The sequence below is a fragment of the Kogia breviceps genome, chromosome 12, assembly GCF_026419965.1.
Source record: "Kogia breviceps isolate mKogBre1 chromosome 12, mKogBre1 haplotype 1, whole genome shotgun sequence".
In the NCBI taxonomy this organism is placed as follows: domain Eukaryota; kingdom Metazoa; phylum Chordata; class Mammalia; order Artiodactyla; family Physeteridae; genus Kogia; species Kogia breviceps.
Genome location: NC_081321.1, coordinates 84,996,493 through 85,019,775, shown reverse-complemented (window position 1 = coordinate 85,019,775; position 23,283 = coordinate 84,996,493). Strand labels below are relative to the sequence as shown.

Here is a 23,283-nt window from a genome sequence, read left to right as displayed (position 1 = left end):
ACCTCCAAGGCCCTCGGTTTCCCCATCTGTGCCAGAGCGGCGTCCGCCAGCTCATTTCGAACCGTATCTGCGAGCGGGGGATATTTTCCGATGGCCAGAACGTGTTCTCAGTTTCCTTCTAGGGTCGGGCTCCACTGGTGCACAGAGATGCTCATTATCAGGGACTTCAAGACCAGAGCCTACTCCCAACCACACACACACACACACACACACACACACACAGAGCCACGCGCGCGCGCGCCATGTAATGGGCGTTCAAAGAGAAGGGCCAACTAGTGAAGCCGCGCATTGTAGCGGCCCTACGCTTTGGCCTCCGCCCAGGAGAAAAGACAGCGGGTGCTGGGATCCTTCCGGCCAAAGCCACGGAACATTTGTCCCTATTCTTCCCGCCCCAGCCCCGAGCCAAAACGCCGTCCTCACCCTCCCCACTCCCACATCCTCAGCCTATTTCCTTACATGCTTTGCAGAACCTCCAGGAACCCAGCTCTCTCTTCCTCCTACTCAACACAGAGCGTGCTCCCAGCCTGGCGCTGTCCTCTCCACCTTCTCTAACCCGAAGGTAGAGCAGTCTGGAATCTTTTCTTAGGGGCTTAGCCTCGGCCCTTGGGGACTGTGCACTAACTGTCAAGGGTAGTTTAACATGTTCTTCTACTGAAATTGGCGTTCTGGTTGTTTCACCGATTTGGAGCAAAGGACTGAGGCTCAAGGGTCCATGAGAATCCTGCCTCTGACTCTGTGACCTACATTTGACCTCCCCAGCACACACACTCACACACCTAAGAGAGCTGCCACATACTCTCCCTGGCCCAGGGAACTCCGGACCTTATACTGGGGGATAAAGCAGAGGCACTTAATTTGGTATCCAGGCTCTGTTACTTAAGAGCTGGGAGTTTGAGCAAATAGCCGACACTCCGAGTTTCAGTTTCCTCATCCTTATATGCCCATGGTTACAGCACCTACCTCCAAGAGTTGTGAGATTTCAAAGAGATGTACGTGGAGCTCTCAGAACTAGGTCAAATGGAAAGGGATTAACAGGAATGGCTTTTTCCAAAGCAAAGAGGAAGGCCCTGCTCACACAACCCACCCAGGAAGGGTTCTGTGGGAAGAGGAGGCCTGGCTGTCAGCTTCCTGGAAGCGCACCGTGCTAATTGCTCCAGCCATTGGAGAGCAAATGCCACCCTGTCCCACTGTCCCAGAACCTGGGAATGGGTAATTCCTGTCCTTTTTGAGGAATGGTGGTGATGCTTGCTGGCAAATCGGGGTGATAGAGATAGAAACCAAGTGTTTGTTTGTTGTTTTAAACACAAACAGTAACAAGTCAGATGGAATACAGACAAGCTTCATGGCTGGCAGACGGAAAGGGCTTCAGCAGAGCCAGTGGCCCTGCCCTCCAGCTGTCTGTGGCTCCTTTGACACCCAGTGGGCCTGACTCTGAGCAAAGTTCCAGGCTTTTCTTGACCAAGACACTCAAGGCCCCATTTATCTAGAAGTGGAGGGAGAAGAAAACAGCTCCCCAAAGGAGGGTTCCATGCTTTCATTCATAAATGGAGTAGTGATGCTGCCTTTGCTTATCTGTCAAGGCCTGCAGGAGAATTCAATCTGTTGTTTTTTGTGAATTCACTTTGCAAATTCTTCCACGCATATCAGGGGTTACCATTCTTGTGATGGGGAGGCAGGACACTCCCCCCCCCTTTGGTGTGCATTACCCATAATATAGATATCCCAGAAAAATGGGAAGTTTCCTCTTTTTCCTCCAGTACAATAAAGGCCTCAGTTTCTGCACCCTCAGGCCCCTCTTCTATGTTAGGGAATCCTGAAGCTGGACCATACCTTAGATTAAAACTGCATTCAACACCAGGATCTACATGGGGAGATGACTTTCCTAGTGATGCATAGCAATCAGCTGCCCGGGAGACCTGAGGTGCTGAGGCCCCAAATCTCCCGCCACTGTCTTTCCACCCTCAGCTGAAGGCCAGGCCACCTTTGCTCACAGGCTACCCTCAGGCTCCGTAATTGTGCACCTTCTCTCTGTGGAAAGGAGATAGGCCTCCGTCTCTTTCTAAAAGTGCCTTTGGTGCTTTTTCTCTGGAGGGAGGGGAGTTCATATTGAAAGTGAAACTAGGTTTCCCATTGAATGAATTATTTAATACAATTATATTTATAGCGGATCCTGAATAAAAGGCAAAGGGAGTACAAAGATGAACACAGGCCTTAGAGCCTTGATTTGAACAGGAGATTTTTGGTGCAAACCTTCAATGTTGGTGAGTGTGAAGCCCCATAAACCCGGGGTTCTTTGAGAAAAGTGCGCGTGCAAGGAATTCAGAGCAGACACCCACCTCCAGTAGCTGTAACACAGGGCCTCTGTCCTGGGATGTATGCGGCTCCAAGCCTGTGCTTGACACTGTCTTACCCAGGGGAAACGAGAAGTTCATTACTGTGAAGTCTGCTGTCTCCAATACACCCTTCCCAAGGTAAGTTCGGAAGCGGCGCTGCCCAGCCTGGGTTGAGTCTGACCGGCCTGGGGTGGGCTCTTGCGGTCGGGGAGCAGAAGTACACAAACCAGAGACCTGGCTGAGCTTCTTGGTCACAGCAGCCAGGCCTGCACCTGCATTAAGGAATCCAGGCTCCAAACCAATCTATTTGCTTTTTCCGTACGCCTTACAAAGGGGAAAAAAAAAAAAACAAACCTGGAAAAACAAAACAAAAAAGCACAAACTATTATTTTCTCGTGGCTTTTTGGTGAAGGAGGGGAGGTCCAGGAGGGGGAGGGGGTAATTTGCAACCAACCTCACAAATCCTTTTGAAGTTCTTCAAATAAGGAGAAATAACGCTGCTAAGTCTTTATTTTTTCTAAAGCCCCATTTACATTATGATTAAATACCTTCCTCGGGTAAGCATAAAGAAAGTCGTTAATCTATATAGCTCTCCAAAGAATCAATACATTCGAAACTTTTGTAGGATTTGTTACACCCTATTTTGTTACAGTAGAGCAGCTCCTCTCTGTCTAGGCACATGGCTCCCCTTCCCTCCCCCCTGCTTCCCCACCTCCTCCAAGAAAGGAAATAAAGTAAAGGTCTTTCACGGTAAACAAAACCAGCTGATTCTTCACAGAGAACCCATGAATAGCTGGAGAAGAAAAAAAAAAAAAAACTTACAATAAATGGTGCATTTTTTCTCTGCTGGGTATAGTATTCAAGGATCAGGGCAGTATTCAAACAGAGGTCCATTTTTTGCTCAGCAAGAGAGTTTAGAAAAGGAGCGTGGGGTCCATTCAGCGCTTTCCCCCCTTCACAATCGCCGGGTTCTATGAAACCTATCTTCCATGCCTTGTCGGAGTGTTTCTGGGGACCAATTAGTGCTTTGTTGCACGGCTTCTTTGCTGAATCTTTGAGCAGCAAGAAAAAGCGCTCTCGACTCTCCCCTTATTTTGACCATTTCAGTCATTACTCAGTGTAATAATTAATATGACAACTGGACGCTCCAGTTTGTATAGAAACACCTCAGCTACAGGAGCAAGCGTGCAGTGGGTGGTAGCGAGCCCTCACATCAGCCGGGGAAGCCACACACACAAAAAAAGGAATGAATGGCCAGGGAGAAAGAGAAGGAATAAAGATAAAATAGTTGGCAGAACGCAGAGGAACATAAAACAGATGAGAACGGAGAGACGGAGGGGGAAGGGGGGACAATTAGAAAGGCAGGGGGGGAAAAAAAACACCCGATGGAGGTTAACGTATTTTGAAACTGTTTTCTGAATAGGACCCTGGACGTGAGTGGGCCGCCTGCAGCCCAGCGCGTTTCCCCCGCCCCGCGACTTTCTGAACTCTCTTGGAACTCGGTGGGGAGGAGGGTTGGAAGGAGGACTCCTGCAACCTTTAGGATCTCCCCGAGGTCGTTCTAAAGAGTGCACCCAACACACCACCCAGCTCCTAGTTTGCCTTCCAGTTTTGCAAAAATCCTGTTCCCCGTCGCTCCAGCCTCGGGTGGCAATAGAGAAGATCGGGCGCGAGTGTAGGCGAGAGTTGAGTGCTGCATCAGCTCCCCGCGGGTGAGTTTTGGGGAGAGGGCACTTCTGATACACCCCCAACAACTCTGCGAAGCTGTCTCGTGGAGCAGCGCCCCGCGGGACCCTGGCGGGAGGGTCTTTCCCGGTAGCGCACAGCCAGACTGCGCGCTGCGCCCCGGGTCCCCGCAAGTGCGCCCCGGGCTGGCGACCCGCTCCGTGACGGCATGATAAATAATTAGAGGGTTTAAGCGCGTTAGCCACAGCTCATGCTAATGAGCCAGATAAAGGCTCAGTCTAACCCGAAGTGACAGTTGGCATATAGCAGGGAAGAAAAAAAAAATCCGTTTATTTTTTTCCCTATCTTGATTTGCTTCTTCTCAAATGCAGGCGTCCCCAACCCCCTATTCATTCCCCCGATTCCCTCTCCTCACAGCCCCCCACCTCCTGCCACACACACAACACGCACACTCCACCCCCTTTTGACCCTTCCTCTGTCACCCAGGCCCTGCCCGGCCGCCTGGTGACATCGCAAAATCCCCGGGTGTCCCTATCTGACCAGCCGGGAAAGTTCACTCCCAGCGCGCCCTGGCCAGTCTCAGCCCCCAAGCGGGGATGGTTCGTGTGCCTTTCTTTACAAAATAGGGAACGCACCAAGGCTCGCATGCTGAGGGAAGGACTTTGGGGCTGAGGGTCAGAGGCCTCTGAGAGCTCCAGGGGCCCAGCAGGCCCTTGGGCGCCCTCTGCGCTCACCAGGGCGGGCGAGGGGCGCTGCCTGCTGGGGAGAGGAACGCAGGCGCCGCCCGGGGCCCTGGAGCTCCTGAAACGCTCCTGCCGCCTCCTGAAAACAGGGGCAGTTTGCCGAAGTGACTGAGGTCAGTCGTGTGTCCCCATTGTGTGGCCACGTGTCCTGTGTCCATCATCACCTCCCCAAAGTCCGAGCTCAGCCCGACTCCTTGCGGCGCGGCCGGGGAAATGCTCTGGCCTATAAATCAGCCAGCGGCTGCGAGCTGTCTGCACCTCGGCGCAGACCTGGACGCTGGCCCCCGCCAGCCAAGGGGAAAGTTTGCTCGCACCAGGTTAGCAAGAAAGAGGCCGCTGCCAGGGCCCAGGGTCTACTTGGGCAACTGTGGGCCCCCAAGGTGGGACAGTTGAACTCTTTCCTCCCCGTTCCCCCTTCCCTAGACTTAGCATTTGCAGAGTCTTTTGGGGTAGGAGGTGGAGGGAGGGGAAAAGGGTAATTTCTGATACATGGTTATTCGTTGTCATGGAACCTTAGATAAACAGCAACAAAAACAAAATTAAATGAGTTAATATTTGTAAAATGCTGAGAACAGTGCTGGACGCCGAGTGAACACTGTATATGCATTTCTCAAGTAAATATAAGCATACTGAAATACCTCATAGGAGGTGTGCGCTGTTCATCTCAGATGTTAGAAAATATTGCTTTGATCCGAAAATGATCAAGGTTGACCTGCTCACTGATTCGTCAAATAACTATTGAATATAATCAGAGATAAATAAGACAATCTGCCTTCAGTAAGCTTCTAGTTTAGTAGACAGAAAAGGAGGAGTATAAGACAAGAAGGTCCATTAAAACACAGTTTAAAAACAATGGAGAGCCCTCTGCTCTCTTCCCTCATGATGTGTTAGTGTGTACTCTCACCCTCCCTCATCCTCCAGGTTACCCCCAAGTAAATACACGATCTAGGTAAAAACTGGACTTGTTGATGCAAACACATCCAACCCCTCTTCCCCAACCAGATGGTCACCCCCAGCTTCTCCTGTATGACAATAATTCATGAGCAGACACAAATGAAGTAAACACACACACACGCACACGCACACGCGCACACACACACACACCTTTAACACCTGTAGTATCAAGTGCAGTGAAAAGGCAAGCCACTTGAAGTCAGACAGACTCCAGGTTCTGGAACTTTCTATCTCTGTGCCCTTGGGCAAATTGCTTACTCTCTCCTAGACAATTATCCATCTGAAAAATGAGGGGACTGAGTAAAATGCTTCCCCTTCAGCTCTGACTACATAGACAATCAGGCACGACCACATGAACCTCTACTGGCAACAGCTTCCCTCTTTGAGCAGACAAGCATCTTTTTTACTGCAAGGACCCCCAGAAGGCACATGACCTCAAACTGCTTCATGATGGAGACCAGTCCTTGCTAGTGCCAGGATTATGGCTCCTAGGGGCCAGAGGCTGCATTATGGGGCCAGCATAACTTTAGCCCCGGGGGCCAGAGTAAGAGATGGGCCATTGGCTCATCAGGATTCACATGCAAAGAGAAGAAACTCACCACTCTGGGCTAAAGGCGGCGTTGCTTGGGACACAGGATTCCCTTTGACTGCCTGAGCAGTTTTTGGTTTGGGTTTTGGCGGCCATGGAAGCGCGAAGTCCTCCTTGGTGGGTTGTGTGAGTCTCTCGCCACCTGCCGGTTATTTCTTGAACTGCAGTAAGGGCTGCGTGAAAATCTTGTAATTCCGTTCATTACAAGTTGATTTTACTAGTTCTGTCCCATACAATTCAGTTCAAGCACAGAGCATTGTGCTGTCTGTATCACGTCCACACAATACCTACATTAGAAATACATGACGTGCTGTTAATGTTCAGATTATGAAGCTTCATCCCAGACCCGCCAAGTCATAATCTGGCCAGTTGGCCTTTTTAACAAGCTATAGAGTAGTCCTTTTGTACACTGAAGATGGAGAACTAGTACTCTAGAGGCATTTCAGGTGATAAGACACAGCCTCCATTATTCAGAGCTGTGAAGAATTAATCTCTTCTGATAAGGAAGTTACACTAGTCCCATCAATATACTTTCTTTGGGTTAAGGGGTGTCCTGCTGACTTCTGAAGGGGGTGGAGAGGATTGGTAAGTTATTAAGGGATGGTCTTTGATGCTAGCCCTGAAGAATTGGCAAAAATTTGCAGTGGCAAGAAAAGGGCCGTTGGAACAACCTACCGAGCACAGAGCCTCTCGCTTCCTCGACTTTTGAGGCTCCAACAAACTGAACCTCCACTTCTCTTTGGCTACCCTCTTTCGAGGCTATATCTTGGGTGTTGTCTGCACTCAGAACAGCTCCACCTTGGAAATCTTAACTTTCCATAGATTCCCTCTCATCCTCTTGCTTCATTATCAAGTATATTCCTAACAAGGAAAGAAATTCTGTTTTTTTTTAGAATTAGGGGGTTAGGGGGAGTTGCCCAAGCATATGGTATTTCCCCCAGCTTTCTTGAGGTATAACTAATTGACAAATTAAAATTGCATATATTTAAGGTGTACAACTTGATGTTTTGCTGTTCATATCGCCACGATCAAGTTAATTAACATACTTATCACCTCACATAAGTACCATTTTCTTTTTCTTCTTTTCTGTGTGTGTGTGTGTGTGTGTGTGTGCACGTGTGCACGCGCATGTGGTGAGCACACATAAGATCCACCCGCTTGGTAAATTCCATGTATACGATACAGTATTGTTAACTATAGTCACTTTGTTGTGCATTAGATCTCCGGAAAGGAAACTGTTTTGACCAGGGGCTGAAGGAAACTGGACACTTAGACCACACTCTCAAGGCTTCTGACCTCAAACCTTAAGACTCAGTGACACAGGGCAGTGAACAGTAGGAGTGTTCCTGAAACCCTTCTTACAGCTGGACAACCAGCAAGAGCTATCCATGAAAATGACTGCAGATGACATAAATGCATCCACTAAATGCAAACTATTCAATAAATGTAACTTCATCTTAACTTCTCCTTAGCTTGATCTCAGTGATGTCTGGGCCACTGGGCATGAAAAGTGTGATGAAGAGGACATCAGAGTGGAAAGAGATGGCAGTCTTACCTGATTGTGGTTTAACTCTCTTGGGGAAATTTTACAGAAATATATGTCTATATATGAACCATTGCTAGAGTCCCTCCAGGAGCCGTGAAGGAGTCTATGTACATGCAGGACCCTAATGCTTTAGCTTCATAAGCTCCATAATAAATCTGCCTCCAGTGCCTGTGAGTAAATGGTAGACATATATTGAATGAATGAATGAATGAATGATTGAATGGCTGAAGTTAAGGAACAAGAGCATGGAATTTGGACTCAAGATAGCCTGTGTGACTTTGGCCAAATCACTTAATTCTTTCCTCATTTTCAAAATGGAAAGAATAATTTGTATCTTGCAGATAATGTATGTGAAAATACTCTAAATCAAAAAGTAAAATAGAAAATAGAAAAATTGTTTTTAGAAACACCACACATAAAGGAAGGTCTAGGTTCTCCACCTTTAACTTAATATCCCAATGAGTTTCAGTTCCACAGGCATCTTCTCAATGGTTAGCCCGGAGAGCCCAACTCAATGGATCTCTTTGGTCTGTCAAGAGCAAGCATGCAGCCATCTCTGAGAATGGCACTCTCTCCATCGACTCAGCAGCCTAGGAATCATCTTTGACTTGTTTCTCACCCTCACCCACCATATCTAAATGGATACCTTCTAAGTCTTTCTCAAATGCATCCTACTTTCTTCATCTCCACCATCAGTACCATTCTAGTCCAAGGAACCATTGCCATTTCTCACCTGGACAAATGTAATCACGTCTTAACTGCTCTTGCCCTGTCCCCAACCCCACCTCCACTCTCCATACTTCAGCCAGAGTGATCTCGTGATAATGTAAATCTAAGAGAAACACCCTCTCATTACATACTTCAATGGCTTTGCAACTCTTTCGGCCTAAAGATTAAAAAAAAAAAAAATCTTAAAATGGTCTACAAGGTTCTGCATGGTCTGGCTTTCTCTGGCTCTCCAGCTGCATCTTCAGCCACCTTCCCCACTGTTTCCACCACATACTTTTGCATATGCTGCTCCTTCTGTCTGGAAGTTTCCAGACAGTTCCAGGTCCCTCCCTTCCTCTTTCATCTAGGTATTTTCTACATCATATTCTGAGATCAACAAAACCTCCTGGGGAAAGGCTCTTTGAGTATCATGTACATCTCCTTCATGTCCTCTGTTACAGCTGTAAATTTGAATTTATTCCTGTAATTTTATTAAGGTCCACATCCTAAAAAGAACATAAACTCAGGGAGGCAGTTACATCCTTGAATCTAGAACAGTGCCAGTATTGCAGCAAAAGCTTAACATATATTTTTAGGTGGTATGGATGAATCTCACTCACTTTTAGTCCCGCAAGTGTCTCCTCAACCTTAGAGTTTAGCCAGCTTCCCCCCGGTGAGACAGATGCAGAAGAATTAGAAAAAGAATCTATGTCTAAGATCATGCATGTGTTTTACCAAGAAACTGAGCATCCCATTGGTCTGGTAGACTGTGGGCCTCAGTAGATGTGTTTCCCAAATGTATCACGCAGTCAGTAATGACTGCAGCCACCAAGACCCTAGCTTTCAAATGGTCAAACCTACCAAGGCTCTACAGGGAAGAGGGGCCTCTGAGTGGACAGGGGTGTTCATACCACCCTCACCTTCCACAGAGAGCTCTTCTGTCACTCAAGAGTAAACAGGAAAGGATGATGAGTATCTTTCTCAGAACTAACATCACCACCCCGGGTCTTTTGCCTCCTATCCTACAAGACCACAATATCTCAGATTCCTCATCCATACAAGGGGAATATTAAAAATCTCTCTCACTGGGTTATATAATAGAATGGATTAAGTAAGACAACCTTTGCAATATGCCTGGTACTGAATAAATATTTAAATGCAGAATAAATATTTGTCCCTTTCTCTTTCCAGAGAGGATGAGATGGAAAGAATAAAGCTGAAGGATAGCTCATTTACCTCTAATTAGAAATCCAACACGGCTTAGGGCAAGTTTTCTAGGCAAGCTACCTTTTTTCTTTGCAAATTTCCTTCCTCATAGACATTTAAATAGAAGAGATAACAAAGACACCAATAAAACCTCTCTCCCAATCCCACAGTCTAAGGAAAACGCCTCTTTCTCATTCTTTTTTGTTGTTTTTGTATTCTTCCTGGCATATTTACACAACGGGGAATACAAAACTTTATATTTTACTTTTATCTGTCATGGGTTGAATTGTGTGCATTTTAAGTAGGATAAATGTTTATGATTTAAAAAATAATGTTTTTGGCTACTATGTGAATGAAATGTAATTAAGTATTTCCTCTGTTGATGAAGTTTTCATTCCCCCGCAAAGTTTTCTGACCTGAACATTTTTGTACATATTTTTCTACATTTCTGATGAAACTGATATGAATTGAGTACTTAGTATTACGCACCAGACACCGTGCTTCGTCCTGGAATTTAGAAAGACTAAGATTTGGTCTCTAGTCTGAGAGTTCTTAATCTAGAAGGTGGAGACAGAATAGTGCAAACAAGACAACGAGAGAATTTATGTGTTCAGTTACAGAAGAAAAGTCAAGATGCTATCTGAGTCAAGGAGGGGTGATGGCTCCCACCTGGAGGAAGTGCTTTTTGGAAGAGGCAGTACTTGTGTTGACCAGCTGGGTACCAGCCCTTGCCAAGCCTCACTACTGTGGCAGCTTCCCCTGGCTTTGACCTTGGATTTTTCTTAAACCGAATCTTACCCTTATCTGCTTGGATTTGATGCCATAGCTCTACTAACAAGTAGCTGAGCCCACTATGCCCCAATGGGTCTTCAATCCCTGACTGACATTGTTGTCCTGTCTCTGAGGCATCTGACTTCAATCCAGTCCTACTTAAGAGCGCATGTTCCCCATGATTCAGGACCCTACCCTGCTATCCCAGAAAAATTCTCACACAGGTGTATAAGCGGACAAGGATGAGGATGTTTACTGCCGTATTGTTTGGGGTGGTGGAGAATTAGAGAGAGCCTAGGTGTCCATCACTGGGGAATGGAGAAATCAAATGTGGTGGCTACACACTGTGGAATACTCTACTCCAGTTAAAAGTACAAAGAGTCAGTACATTCAGCAGCATGGCTACCTCCTAAGAACATAGCTGAAAGAAAAAAGTTAGAAACCATGAAATCTATAGTACACGTATATACTACAGTACATCTATACTACATCACTCATATCCATGAAAAATACATACACACTCCAATAGTTCCCTGCATTTAACAAACCCATGGCTAAATATTAAAACATGTTCAGAATGTTGCCTCTGGGGGAAGGGAATGGGAGTAGGGAATGAAGATAGAATAAATAAATAAAACAAGAGAGGGGCCTTGGAGGCTTTGATTTTTTGCCATGAACTCAGAGATTATGATTAACTTACCTCTCTACGTGTGAGGTTAAATGCAAAGCGATTGATAACCTGCAGTGATTGGGAAATCTTTAACTTCCAAATCAGTGAAGGTCAGCCCTAAATTTACCAGGTACACAACTGCACTTCTTGCGACATGGTGCCCACCTCTTTCTGGCCATTCTCAATATCTCAGTGGTCTAGAGGCTGAATTCTTGGATGTTCCTTCTACATCAGTTTTCTTAGGACTCAGCACTGCCCTTGTTCAGAACAGCAACACATTATATTCCATCCCAATTAAAATGATAGTTTGAAAATCATCTACAAAATTCATGTCACCATCAGTCTCATCTTAAGTGAGTTTTTATCTTATTTCATGGATAAATTTTCCCTTTTTGCCAGAATAATTTTTAAAAGGAGCTATTAAGTGATTTTCTCTGAAGTAGCAGACAACTAGTTGTGCTCTCCTCCCAACCCAGATCCGGGGCATTTTTATGTGAGAGAAAATTAAGAATTCCATTTTTAGTAGGTGTGAAAAGAAAAGAGAAGTGCTATTATTTTGTTGTCCTAAAAGTCACTGTTGTTCTTATTTTAAAAAGGGAAGGAAGAGTATTTATGAGCCAGTGTCTTGGAATTGGGTGAAATGTAGTTTGACTTGGAACTACTTATCTAAACTTTCTATGTCTCAGTTTCCTTATTTATAAAGTGGGGATGCATGGTTCAAGTTTATGAGGGAAGAAATGAAATCATGCATGGGGAGAGCTTGGCAGCGTCTAACATACAATGTACACGTAAGTAAGGAGCGGTTACTGCTGTTTTCATTCATTGCATGCCTGTTATATGGCAACACAACAGGCGCTGTCACATTCATTTCTCTCCTTAGTACGCCAGCAACATCAAGGGATGACGTGCTGTTTGCAAGGTAATCCTAGGGTGGAGTAAAACTCTTCATTTCATGTCTACCACACCAGAAAAACACTGGAGTCAGATAAAGGATACCGATCCTCCTGAGGGTGGAAGTCAAGGTCTTGCCCTTCATGTTCAACAACACTGATCTTCCAACTTACCATAGAGAATATTAATCACACACCCAAGGACTCCCTTTGGACAGAAGTTACGCTTAACGTATGTCTGTCTTCTTCGCAGCCAGTAGAAAGCCTGGCACATCATACAGGCTCAAAGAATCCTAAACAACAACCCTTAAAGCCCCATTTTCAAGACAAAGAAACTGAGGCATGGACTTGACCAGAGTTAATCAGTGGTGGAATCAGGAGTTCATCTGTTTGTTTTGAATCCTGAATCTGAGACATTTTTTCTCTTTTGGCAGGTGCTTGGTCATTCCATCAAAGAATTATGGGAGGGGAGGGGGCGGATTTCTAGCAGCCTCTATTATTGGCTTGTTTTCTCTTAGCCCATTGCCCTCTCCTGGCTAAATATTAGGCAGGCACTCAAAGTCTTGATGCCCCTGATTTTTTCACATCCTTTCTGAACTTCTGACTTGCGGTGCTCTTTTATATTTTGTTTTGCCTGCTGGCAACGAATGCCTCTTCTCAGTTTCTGGGTCTGAAAAAACTGGAGGTGAATGACATTTTCCTGCCTACTGCCCGTCTCCCTATTTTATTTTCTTCGGAAGGCTTAGCTCTGCCTAAACTTATTTATTTGTTAGTTTTCTGTCTCCCTCCCAGGATGGCAGCATGGGTGGGGGCAGGAGGCAGGGTCCTTCACTTCATTCACTGCTGTATCCCCAGTACCACCTGGCATGCAACAGAGGTCCGCAGTAAGCATTTGTTGTTGCATACTTTTAAGCAATAACTTCTAGTTATGGAGTGTCTAACTATATGGCATGAACCGTACTAATTGTTAAATGCATCACCTCATTCTTTCTCTTATCCACATTCTTAAAACATCCTGGCAAGACTGAGCTTCCATCCTCTTCTGGGTGCTTCCAGCAGTGATGTAAACAGCTCCGGGACACATGGCTGCATTTCAACCCAGGTCGTGCTCTCACCTTTGCTCCTTAGCAGCTGTGCCCTGCGTTCACAACATCACCTATATGTAGTTTTCTGAAGTCAGAGCACAGAAAGGCCGTTTCCTTAGTGGTAACATAGAAAGGAATCCCCCCCTCCCCCATCTCCGTTAAGATCTTGGCTCTGTTTCTTATAATGGTTATCATCAGGCTGTCACAGGTTTACACCAGAAAACCCGTGCCCAGGCTTCTGAGAGCCCCAGAAGTGCCAAACCTGTCTCATCGCCAGGGCACATGTGGCCCTGCGTTCTCTAGTTGGCTTTCCTCCATCCAAGGCGAGCAAGCCAAGTCCGTACTCTCGTCACCAGCCACACCCTCCCCGGCGCGCCCCGCCCCTCCGAGCCAGCGGTCCAGGCCCAGGTGACGCGGAGCTCGCAGCGTCAGGACAACGCCCACCGGGGGGCGTGACTGTGGCGGGTAAGCTTGGCAGGAGACGCCTTGGAATCTCTCCTCCCTAACGCCAGGTTAAAAACCTCAGCACCACGTGCTGTTTGCGCTGTTTGCTAACCCGCCTGCGACGGACGCCCCAGAGCTCCGGAGACCACCCGCGCTGGGAGCTAGCATGTCGGCCGTGGTCCTGGAGAAGGGAGGCTCACTCAGGAAGCTCGGCGACTTTGGACAGGTGAGCCAGGGCGGGCCTTAGCTGCGCAGGGAGGGGAGTTTGCCCCCGGTGGAAAGAGGTCTGAGGAGTGTTGGGTTTTCCTACTCCCATAAGCTCACCAGGAAGGCTGAATTCATTGGAAGATGATGAAAATGTCTAGGAAGGGGCTTCCCTGGTGGCGCAGCGGTTGAGAGTCCGCCTGCCGATGCAGGGGTCATGGGTTTGTGCCCCGGTCCGGGAGGATCCCACATGCCGCGGAGCGGCTGGGCCCGTGAGCCATGGCCACTGGGCCTGCGCGTCCGGAGCCTGTACTCCGCAACGGGAGAGGCCACAGCAGTGAGAGGCCCGCGTACCACACACACACAAAAAAATTAATTAAAAATAAATTTAAAAAAAAAAGAAAATGTCTAGGAAGTTGACAGATAACACATGTGCTCAACAAATGCTTCCCAGTGAGAGGACATCTGTCCTGTGTGGCTTTCAGGGAAAGAGCACGGCTTGAGGAGTCAGGGATCTGGCTTCCAGAGCTGCCACCAGCTAGTTGCCTGTCTTTGGACAAATCACTGCCTCTGTGGCCTCCTTTTTCTTCTGTAAACTGGTCCTTGACAATCCGGAGAGGGAGTTGGGGTGCATCCAGATCTGCTCTTCTTGGATGTTTATAAGTGTTCTCAGCCAGGTATCAAAATGGCAAAATTATGAGAAATTGTAGCTTTTTTTCACCTTTGGGAGAAAATGGGGTATGAAGACGTCTCAGACTTACTCAGACCTGAGGAAGAAGAAAATTAGAAAGAGAGGAAAATGCACAAGAGTTAGCCTTGGACTTGGACTGTAAGAGAGCCCTAAATGTGGCAGGGATGATGTCCAGGGTGTATTCCGTTCACTAGAATTTTTGCCTTTCCCTTGAGGTGAACAACTGCAGAATACACTCTTTAATCGACTGATCACACTCCCAGATTCTGGGGTTCAGACTTAAAGCCCAGCCCTGGGAGATAACGTGGGTCTAAGGCATCTGTCAACTGTAGGATTAGTGAGAACAATCTAGAGAACAGGGAACCTGGACGGCAGAGGATGATTGACGTTTTAGTATAACTAGAGACTGCAGAACTTTGGACTAACTTTTTTTGAGTCTTGAAAGAAAGACTTCCTTTGAAAATGGTACGTAGGGCTTGGGAGACAGAACTTCATGCTGAAGAGGGACAGCATGGGCGTCAGACAGATCCCAGAACAGATGCCAGCTGTGCCATCATTTAGCTTCTGTGCTGCTGGCCGTGGGGCCCCCATGGCTGTGGCGGGAGGTTAGGGGCAGTGATCTGGTTAGGGAGCTCTGGGGACCAAAGTTTTATTTGTAGAGCACTTAGAAGATGGAGAACCACAAATTGTCACTGTCGGTGACTGGGGGTAAAGAGGAGGGTTTAGAGAGTGCTCTGTAACACCCTTGTGTTGAAAGCAAGGGATTTGACTTTGCAGACCCTCAGGTCTATTCATATGAAAAACTGGAATAAAAATACCCACATTCTAGAGTTAGTATGAGAATCAAGTGAAATCATGTCTGTAAAGGTCTTAGCACACTTCCTGGAGCATAGGAACGTGCCAGGGGTGTCTAGCCAGAAATGATTTGTTTGTTCAACAAAATGCATCAGAACATTGGTAGGAGGAACACACACTGAGTCAAGCCCAGTGGCTGGTGGAGCTTTGCAGTGGAAGGATGCCGGACCTGGAATTAGGAGTTGTGGGCTCTCGTGTTTGGTTTACTAAAGCTGTGTACTGGGAAGTCACCTAATCGGGGTGGAGAGGCTCAGTTTGGTATCTGTAAAATTGGAGAGGGGGACAGATTTTGAACTAGAATAGTCTGCAGGACTCCTTCCAGCTCTGACAATCTGCAAAAAAAGACACATTTATGCCTTCTCGAAGCTCTAACCCCGATGAACAGAACACACCAGATATAATCCTGACATAAGGCTGGTCTCCACCTGCAAGCACAACAATCTGCAAAAGATGTTCAGCTCATTCATTCACTCAACAAACACTTACTGAGCACCTACTCTGAGCCAGGCACAGTTGAACCTCTGCCCTGATGAAAATTACATTCTTGTGGAGGAGACAGACAGTTAAAAAAAATTAACCAGATGAACATATACTTTCATGTAGAGATAAGTGCTGTAAAGAACATAGAACAGGGCGATGGATTAAAAGATTAAGGGAACTCAGAAATCACAGCTCTGAATGGCAAAGGCCAGGGTTCAAACCCAGATGTGACTCCAAAACCCTGTGTACTCCTCCACCACACTGCTTCCTCCTGGAGATAAATTCTGGAATACAGAGGCAGAGTATATCCAAGGCAGGATGTCTTCATCTTGTTTTGGGGTGTCTTACACTGTAGAGGTGTGTATGTATAATGACACATGTGAATACACACCTCCTCCCATGACCCCAAAAAGCACTACGATTGAAAGTCAGTGCCGCTGGAATATCCTTGCTGCAGATTAATTGCTGGTAATTGTGAAAACTGCTCTTTTCCAAAGATAACAGAACGTATTTATTAGCTACAACCAAAGAGAATGTATTTCTATTGTTAAGGGTATTGCTCAGTGATCAAAATCCTTTCCTTCTAGGTTGCTAGTAAAGTTTTTTCTCCCTGCCCTCTTCCTTCTTTTCTAGTTTCGGAGCTACTTTTCTCTACCTTTATGCATCCTGAGTGTACATGTGTTTCTAGGTCAACTCACATGTCTATTGGAAACAAAGTATAGATTATGAGCCATTATAAACATATTCTGGAAGAGGTTTGTCCAAGGTCTTATGCTGACCCACATAACAATGCTGGAAGCAGAATCCACTCAAGGCCACACCATTTCACAAAATTCCATGAACTTCCTTTCATTTCAAGTCCCTCAAGCTTTGAAAAGGGGAGCTATTGTCCCAGTCGGGTCACTGGGAGGTGGATTAAGGGTTTTGGAGTCGTTGGACCTGGGTTCACATACAGACTCTGCTACTCATTAGCTGAGTGTCCTTGGAAAAGCCACTTAATCTTGCTGAGTCTATTCCTTCATTTTCAAAAGAACAGCACCCATCTCATGGGGCAATTGTGAGGACTGAATAAGCTATTATATGTAAACTCTTTTTTTTCTGCCAGTGCTAGTTTCTACCAATGGTGATGTCTATTAACTGTAAAAAGTACCAGATATGGCTCCGGGCACATGGTGGGTACTCAGTCATGGCCGGCTCTACTTTCAATATTAATAACAATAAAGAGTAGTGCCTTATGGTAAATGTGAATTTGCAGACACAGATGAGAAAAGTCATAATTTTAAAAAATAGGCTATGTATTTATCAGTGGTTTCAAAATCTTCCATGGTTAAGAGTCCTCTGCGATGCTTTTGAAAATGCAGATTCTAAGATCCTACATCAAATATTCTGATTTGGTAGGTTTGGGTGGGGCCCAGGAATCTGCATTCAAACAAGGAATCACGAGGTAGTTTTGGAGTGGAGACCCAAGGAACACCCACTTAGAAACCCTGGTCTAGAAAGTATATGGGGAGAATGACAAAAGTGAAAGGAGACAGACGTGGGTAAGGTATAGGCTGTTAGGAGTGGTATTGAGTAACCTTCTGGTGATTGGACCAGAGTACAGACCTTACTATGCAAGACACAGAGCCTTTAATGTGGACATTGTGTCCATAGCAGAGAGAATTGTATAGAGTGAATGACATTTAGGAGCCTGAGTTCTTTTTTTAAAATTAATTAATTTTATTGAAGTATAGTTGATTCACAATGCTGTGCTAGGTCCTGCTGCACAGCAAAGTGATTCAGCCATACACATACATATATATTCTTTTCCATTATGGTTTATTACAGGATACTGAATATAGTTCCCTGTGCTACACAGTAAGACATTGTTTATCCATTCCATATACAATAGTTTGCATCTGCCAATCCCAAACTCTCAATCCATCCCTCCCCCACCCCACCTCCCCCTTGGCAACCACAAGTCTGTTCTCTATGTCTGTGAGTCTATGTCTATTTCTTGGAAGTTCATTTATGTCATATTTTAGACTCCACATATAAGTGATATCATATGGTATTTGTCTTTTTTCTGTCTGACTTACTTCACTTAGTATGATAATCTCTAGATCCATCCATGTTGCTGCAAATGGCATTATTTCATTCTTTTCATGGCTGAGTAGTATTCCATTGGATACATATACGACATCGTTTTTTAATCCGTCATAACACTTCTTTTTTATTTCACTTTTTATTTTATATGGGAGTATAGTTGATTAACAATGTTGTGTTAGTTTCAGGTGTACAACAAAGTGATTCAGTTATACATATACAAGTATCTATTCTTTTTCAAATTCTTTTCCTAATTAGGTTGTTACAGAGTATTGAGCAGAGTTCCCTGTGCTCTACTGTGGGTCCTTGTTGGTTATCCATTTTAAATACAGCAGTGTGTACACGTCAATCCCAAACTCCCTAACTATCCCTTCCCCTCACCCTTCCCCCACTGGCAACCATAAGTTCATTCTCTAAGTCTGTGAGTCTAAAATAAGTTCATTTGTGTCATTTTTTTTGATTCCACATATAAACGATATCATACTATATTTCTCTTTCTCTCTCTGAATCTCTTCACTCAGTATGACACTCTCTAGCTCCCATCCATGTTGCTGCAAATGGCATTATTTCATTCTTTTTCATGGCTGAGTAATATTCCATTGCATATGTGTACCACGCCTTCTTTATCCATTCATCTGTTGATGCACATTTAGGTTGTTTCCATGTCTTGGCTATTGTGAATAGTGCTGCTATGAACATTGGCATGCATGTATCTTTTCGAATTAGAGTTTTATCTGGGTATATGCCCAGGAGTGGGATTGCTGGATCATATGGCAATTCTATTTTTAGTTTTTTGAGGAAACTCCCTACTGTTTTCCATAGCAGGAGCCCGAGTTCTTAATCTGCCACCCCCTGCCTGTGTGATCTCAGGTGGCCCATAGTTTCCCCATCTGAAAAATGAGAGTGTGGAACTAGACGAACTCTTAAGACAAGTCCACCTCTGAGTCAATTATCAAGTCCCATGTGGGTATCAGAGGCCAAATGGAATAAACAGATCAAGGAGGGATTGTTCACCTTGGCTGAGGAGTACATAGGTTTTCTGAGAGAAGTGAGACCCAAGAGGGCTTTTGAGGAAAGATGATGTATTTGAAAGGGGGAGAGGGAGGGCTGCAGTGCATTTACTCTAATGAGGAGTTGAAAGGGGAAGGAGAAACCAGTTTTCTGGAGGGGAGGTTCCTGTGGGTGAAGCTCAGGAGGGGGGCTACTAGGGGAACTTTTGAATATCAGAAAGAGGTCTTGTATCCTGTTGGCCATGGGGAGCCCCTAAAGAATTCTGAGTAGAATAAGGACACGAGCAAAATTCTGCTAGGAGGGCTCAATCACTGCAGATCACTAAGAGCTGGGAACCAAAGAAGGACCTGACCCCAAGAATCATTTCTGGAGAAGGTCAGACTGGACTTGGTGAGAAGCTGGACACACACAGGAGTGGGAAAGTGGTGGATGACAGAGTTTCGAGCACGGTGCATTCACGTCTGAATTGCCCCAGTCACAGGTGACATCCGTTGAGGTGTGTCAGAAATATGCTCCCTTTCTTGGATGCCAACAGGAGAGGAGAATGTTGCCAAGTGAACTAGAAATGGAAATCTTTTGTCATTTCAAGGAAACTGGAAAGAACTGAGGGCTCAGTGTCCCCTCCTAGGAAGAAGACTGACATCAGAGACTGCTCTGCATGCCTCTGGCAGGGTTTTACTAGAGATGGAAGGTAGAGCAGAGCCTGCAGGAAGCTGTGATTCACGGACAGCATGCTGGGATCCAGTGGCATGGGTTCCACTGCTAACCGTGCAACTCTGGACAAGTTACTTAACTTCTCTCAACCTTCATTTTGTCATCAATAAGAGGGGCACTTGGAAAATAATAAAACCTACTTTCTAGATTGTTATCAAAATTAAATGAGATAATGCAAATCAAGTGCTTATTATAATATCTGGGACATTATAGGGGCTTTTAATGTATGGTAGATTAAAAATATCTTAGAAAGATAATATCATGGTCCATATAAGGATATATAACAGTTCAGTTTTGCAATTCATTTAAGGCTTCCTCTAATCACACTTGCTGATAATTCTGGTTCTTCCCCCGCACCTCTGTTTCAGGTGAGGTTCTGGGAAAATCTGAATTAAAAGAATTTCATCCTGAGGGTCATCCGTGTTCATACAGGGTTTATGATGCCAAGTCACTGAGACCCTGCCCAGTACAGTCTTCTCATGCAGATGATGTAACAGCCATTCCACCAATTTCGTTAACTTGCTTACAAGAGAGTAATTGTTCTGCATGGGTTTTTTCCAACCCCCCCCCAAGTTTTAGGTATATGCTGTTTATTTGAAAGCACACATGGAACTCTATGTATTATTGTAAAACTTAATTTAACACTTTAAAATTTTAAAAGATCTTGGCAAACCCTTTCTGGAATGGCAACCCTAGCCCCACCTTAATTTGCTGTTACATGCATGTAGAAAGTTGCTAGATCCTTGACATTCTTTGCTGTTTTAAGGCATCCATCTTCCAATAAGTTATATATGTGCTCTTAGGTACTTAGTGACTCTTTTTCAACAATTGGTGTCTTCGATCCCAGCATCTGGGAACAAGTTTAATGTTTCCATGACATCTTTGCCAGAGGCCAAGAAGTCATTGGTGGGTATTCTTAATATTTCCATCCTTTTAACATATTTCTCTTAATATTATATTTAAACTATTTTATCTTTATCTTTTTCATCATCCGAATACTGTTTTGACAGGGCTTGTCATGATTACAGATTAGCCTGCTTTCACACAGGAGGAAGTTCAGAAACCTAAGCTGCCCCAAAGTGTTCTGGTCGGTAAATGGAAGAGAGAGGATTCCAACACATGTCTTTGGACTCAAAAGCCTGTGTGTGTTCTATTTTTAGTATTTTCCACCCTGTATTTCTCAGTGTTTTCCTGGGACAATTATTGCACCATATTATACCACCTCTAAGATCTTTTAAAATTTATCTCGTTTGTTGTGTATGTGTCTACTAAGTCAGAATTTGAACTTCTGATGAATGGGGCATCCTCTTGTTCATCTTTGTTTCTCTCAGAGCCCTAATTGTACCTAGCACTTGGTAGGTACTCATTAAAAAGGCAGTGAATCTATAGTGTAACTGGTGACATTTGTGAATAACTAGAGCTTTCTAAAATTGAAATCTGATCTAAGAGCACCACTGAAAATTTTACTTCCCTTGATTTACTTATTTTCCACCACACATATACTTCTGTATAGAATATATGGAGCTCATTGTATTCCAAGACTTAACTAGAAGAGAAGGTTCATGCTCGCCTCTTCCTTGGAGGTTTCACAGGAATGAATTGCTGAGCTGTGAAGAACATTTTACCCAAATGCATTTAATCCTGTAGGAAACAAGCTATATTGAAGACAACTCCAATCAAAATGGTGCCATATCACTGATCTTCTCACTCAAAGAAGAAGTTGGTGCGCTGGCCAAAGTCTTACGTTTATTTGAGGTAAGTGCTTTATTCATTTCTGCCTTGAATAATGGCATAGCAGACTTCTGTGTTATCTTCTAGTTTGATGTAGTGAAAAGGACATAGGATCTGGAATTGGAAAACTTGATTTTCAGCTTAGGCTCATACATGATCCAACTGTGTGAACTTAGTTAAGTCTTTCATTCTCTCTGAGCTAAGGCTTCTCCATTTCATAATTAGGATCATTCAGAATCACTGGTCGCACACCAGGAAGCCAGTGTTGGACTCACTCTTCTTTCCTCAAACTTTCCTTGAATTAATTACAGTCAAGCCTTCATGTTTGCGAGTCCTACATCCCTCGGATTCATCCAAAATTTCGATCTGGGTTTGGCGGAATCCGCAGGTATGCAACCCACTGGTAGGGAGGGCAGACTGTATTCATTGTACCGCTATTACCATCTTCTATAAGGGTCTTGAGCATCCGAGGATTTTGGTACCCATGGGGTCCTGGAACTGTTTCTGCATGGGTACAGAAGGGCACCTGTACTATCCTCTCAGTGTTCCGGAAGTACTCTTTAGCTTTTAACTGCAGCACTTCTTTGCCTTGTGAAATGTATACATTTCTGTTTGACCCCGAGGATAGTTTCTTCAGGCAAGGAGCCTTGTGTGAGTCATCTTTGTGTCAGAGTCAGTTTTGGTTTGTTTTTTTTTTCTTTTAACATCTTTATTAGAGTATAATTGCTTTACAGTGTTGTGTTAGTTTCTGCTGTATAACAAAGGGAACCAGATATATGCATACATATATCCCCATATCCCCTCCCTCTTGCATCTCCCTCCCACCCTCTTTATGCCCCACACCAGGTGGTCTCAAAGCACTGAGCTGATCTCCCTGTGCTATGCGGCTGCTTCCTACTAGCTATCTATTTTACGTTTGGTAGTGTATATATGTCCATGCCACTCTCTCACTTCGTCCCAGTTTACCCTTCCCCCTCCCCATATCCTCAAGTCCATTCTCTACGTCTGTGTCTTTATTCCTGTTCTGCCCCTAGGTTCTTCAGAACCTTTTTTTTTTTCAGATTCCATATATGTGTTAGCATACGGTATTTGTTTTTCTCTTTCTGACTTACTTCACTCTGTATGACAGACTCTGGGTCCATCCACCTCACTGCAAATAACTGTTTCGTTTCTTTTTACAGCTGAGTAATATTCCATTGTATATATGTGCCACATCTTCTTTATCCCTTCATCTGTTGATGGACACTTAGGTTGCTTCCACGTTCTGACTATTGTAAATAGTGCTGAAATGAACATTGTGGTACATGACTCTTTTTGAATTATGGTTTTCTCAGGGTATATGCCCAGTAGTGGGATTGCTGGCAGACTCAGTTTCAATATATATATTAAATGTTCAGTTAAGAATGAAATTTAATTTAAATATGAGCAAAGGAAATTAGACTTTTCAAAAACATTTTTGGGGGCTTCCATGGTGGCGCAGTGGTTAAGAATCCACCCGCCAATGCAGGGGACATGGGTTTGAGCCCCGGTCCGGGAAGATCCCACATGCCGTGGAGCAACTAAACCCATGTGCCACAACTGCTGAGCCTGCGCTCTAGAGCCCACGAGCCACAACTACTGAAGCCCACACACCTAGAGCCCGTGCTCTGCAGCAAGAGAAGCCACTGCAATGAGAAGCCCACGTACCACAACGAAGAGTAGCCCCCGCTCACCACAACTAGATAAAGCCTGTGTGCAGCAATAAAGACCCAATGCATCCAAAATTAAATAAATTAAATAAATTAATTTTTAAAAGAAGGTCTTTAAAAACAAACAAACAAAAAACAACACTTTTGCCCTGGATTTTAAGAAGGAATGTTTTTGAAGCAAGTAAATTTTTACCCCTAG

At 44.8% G+C, this 23,283-nt stretch overlaps 1 protein-coding gene across 7 annotated transcripts in view; it reads left to right on the top strand.

Moving 5' to 3' along the window:
- Positions 1-23,283, top strand: part of PAH (phenylalanine hydroxylase) — a 125,523-nt gene that overhangs the window by 3,014 nt on the left and 99,226 nt on the right. For 5 of the 7 annotated variants that reach the window (XR_010835888.1, XR_010835889.1, XR_010835887.1 and 2 more), the window contains exons 2-3: positions 13,694-13,851; positions 21,313-21,420. Coding sequence is in view for 2 of the 7 variants with exons in the window: in XM_067009997.1 (XP_066866098.1) it covers positions 13,792-13,851; positions 21,313-21,420 (168 nt within the window). In the remaining 5 variants the exon portion in view is untranslated. The remainder of the gene's footprint in view (positions 1-13,693; positions 13,852-21,312; positions 21,421-23,283) is intronic. The other 2 variants (XR_010835891.1, XM_067009998.1) reach the window with 1 other exon arrangement.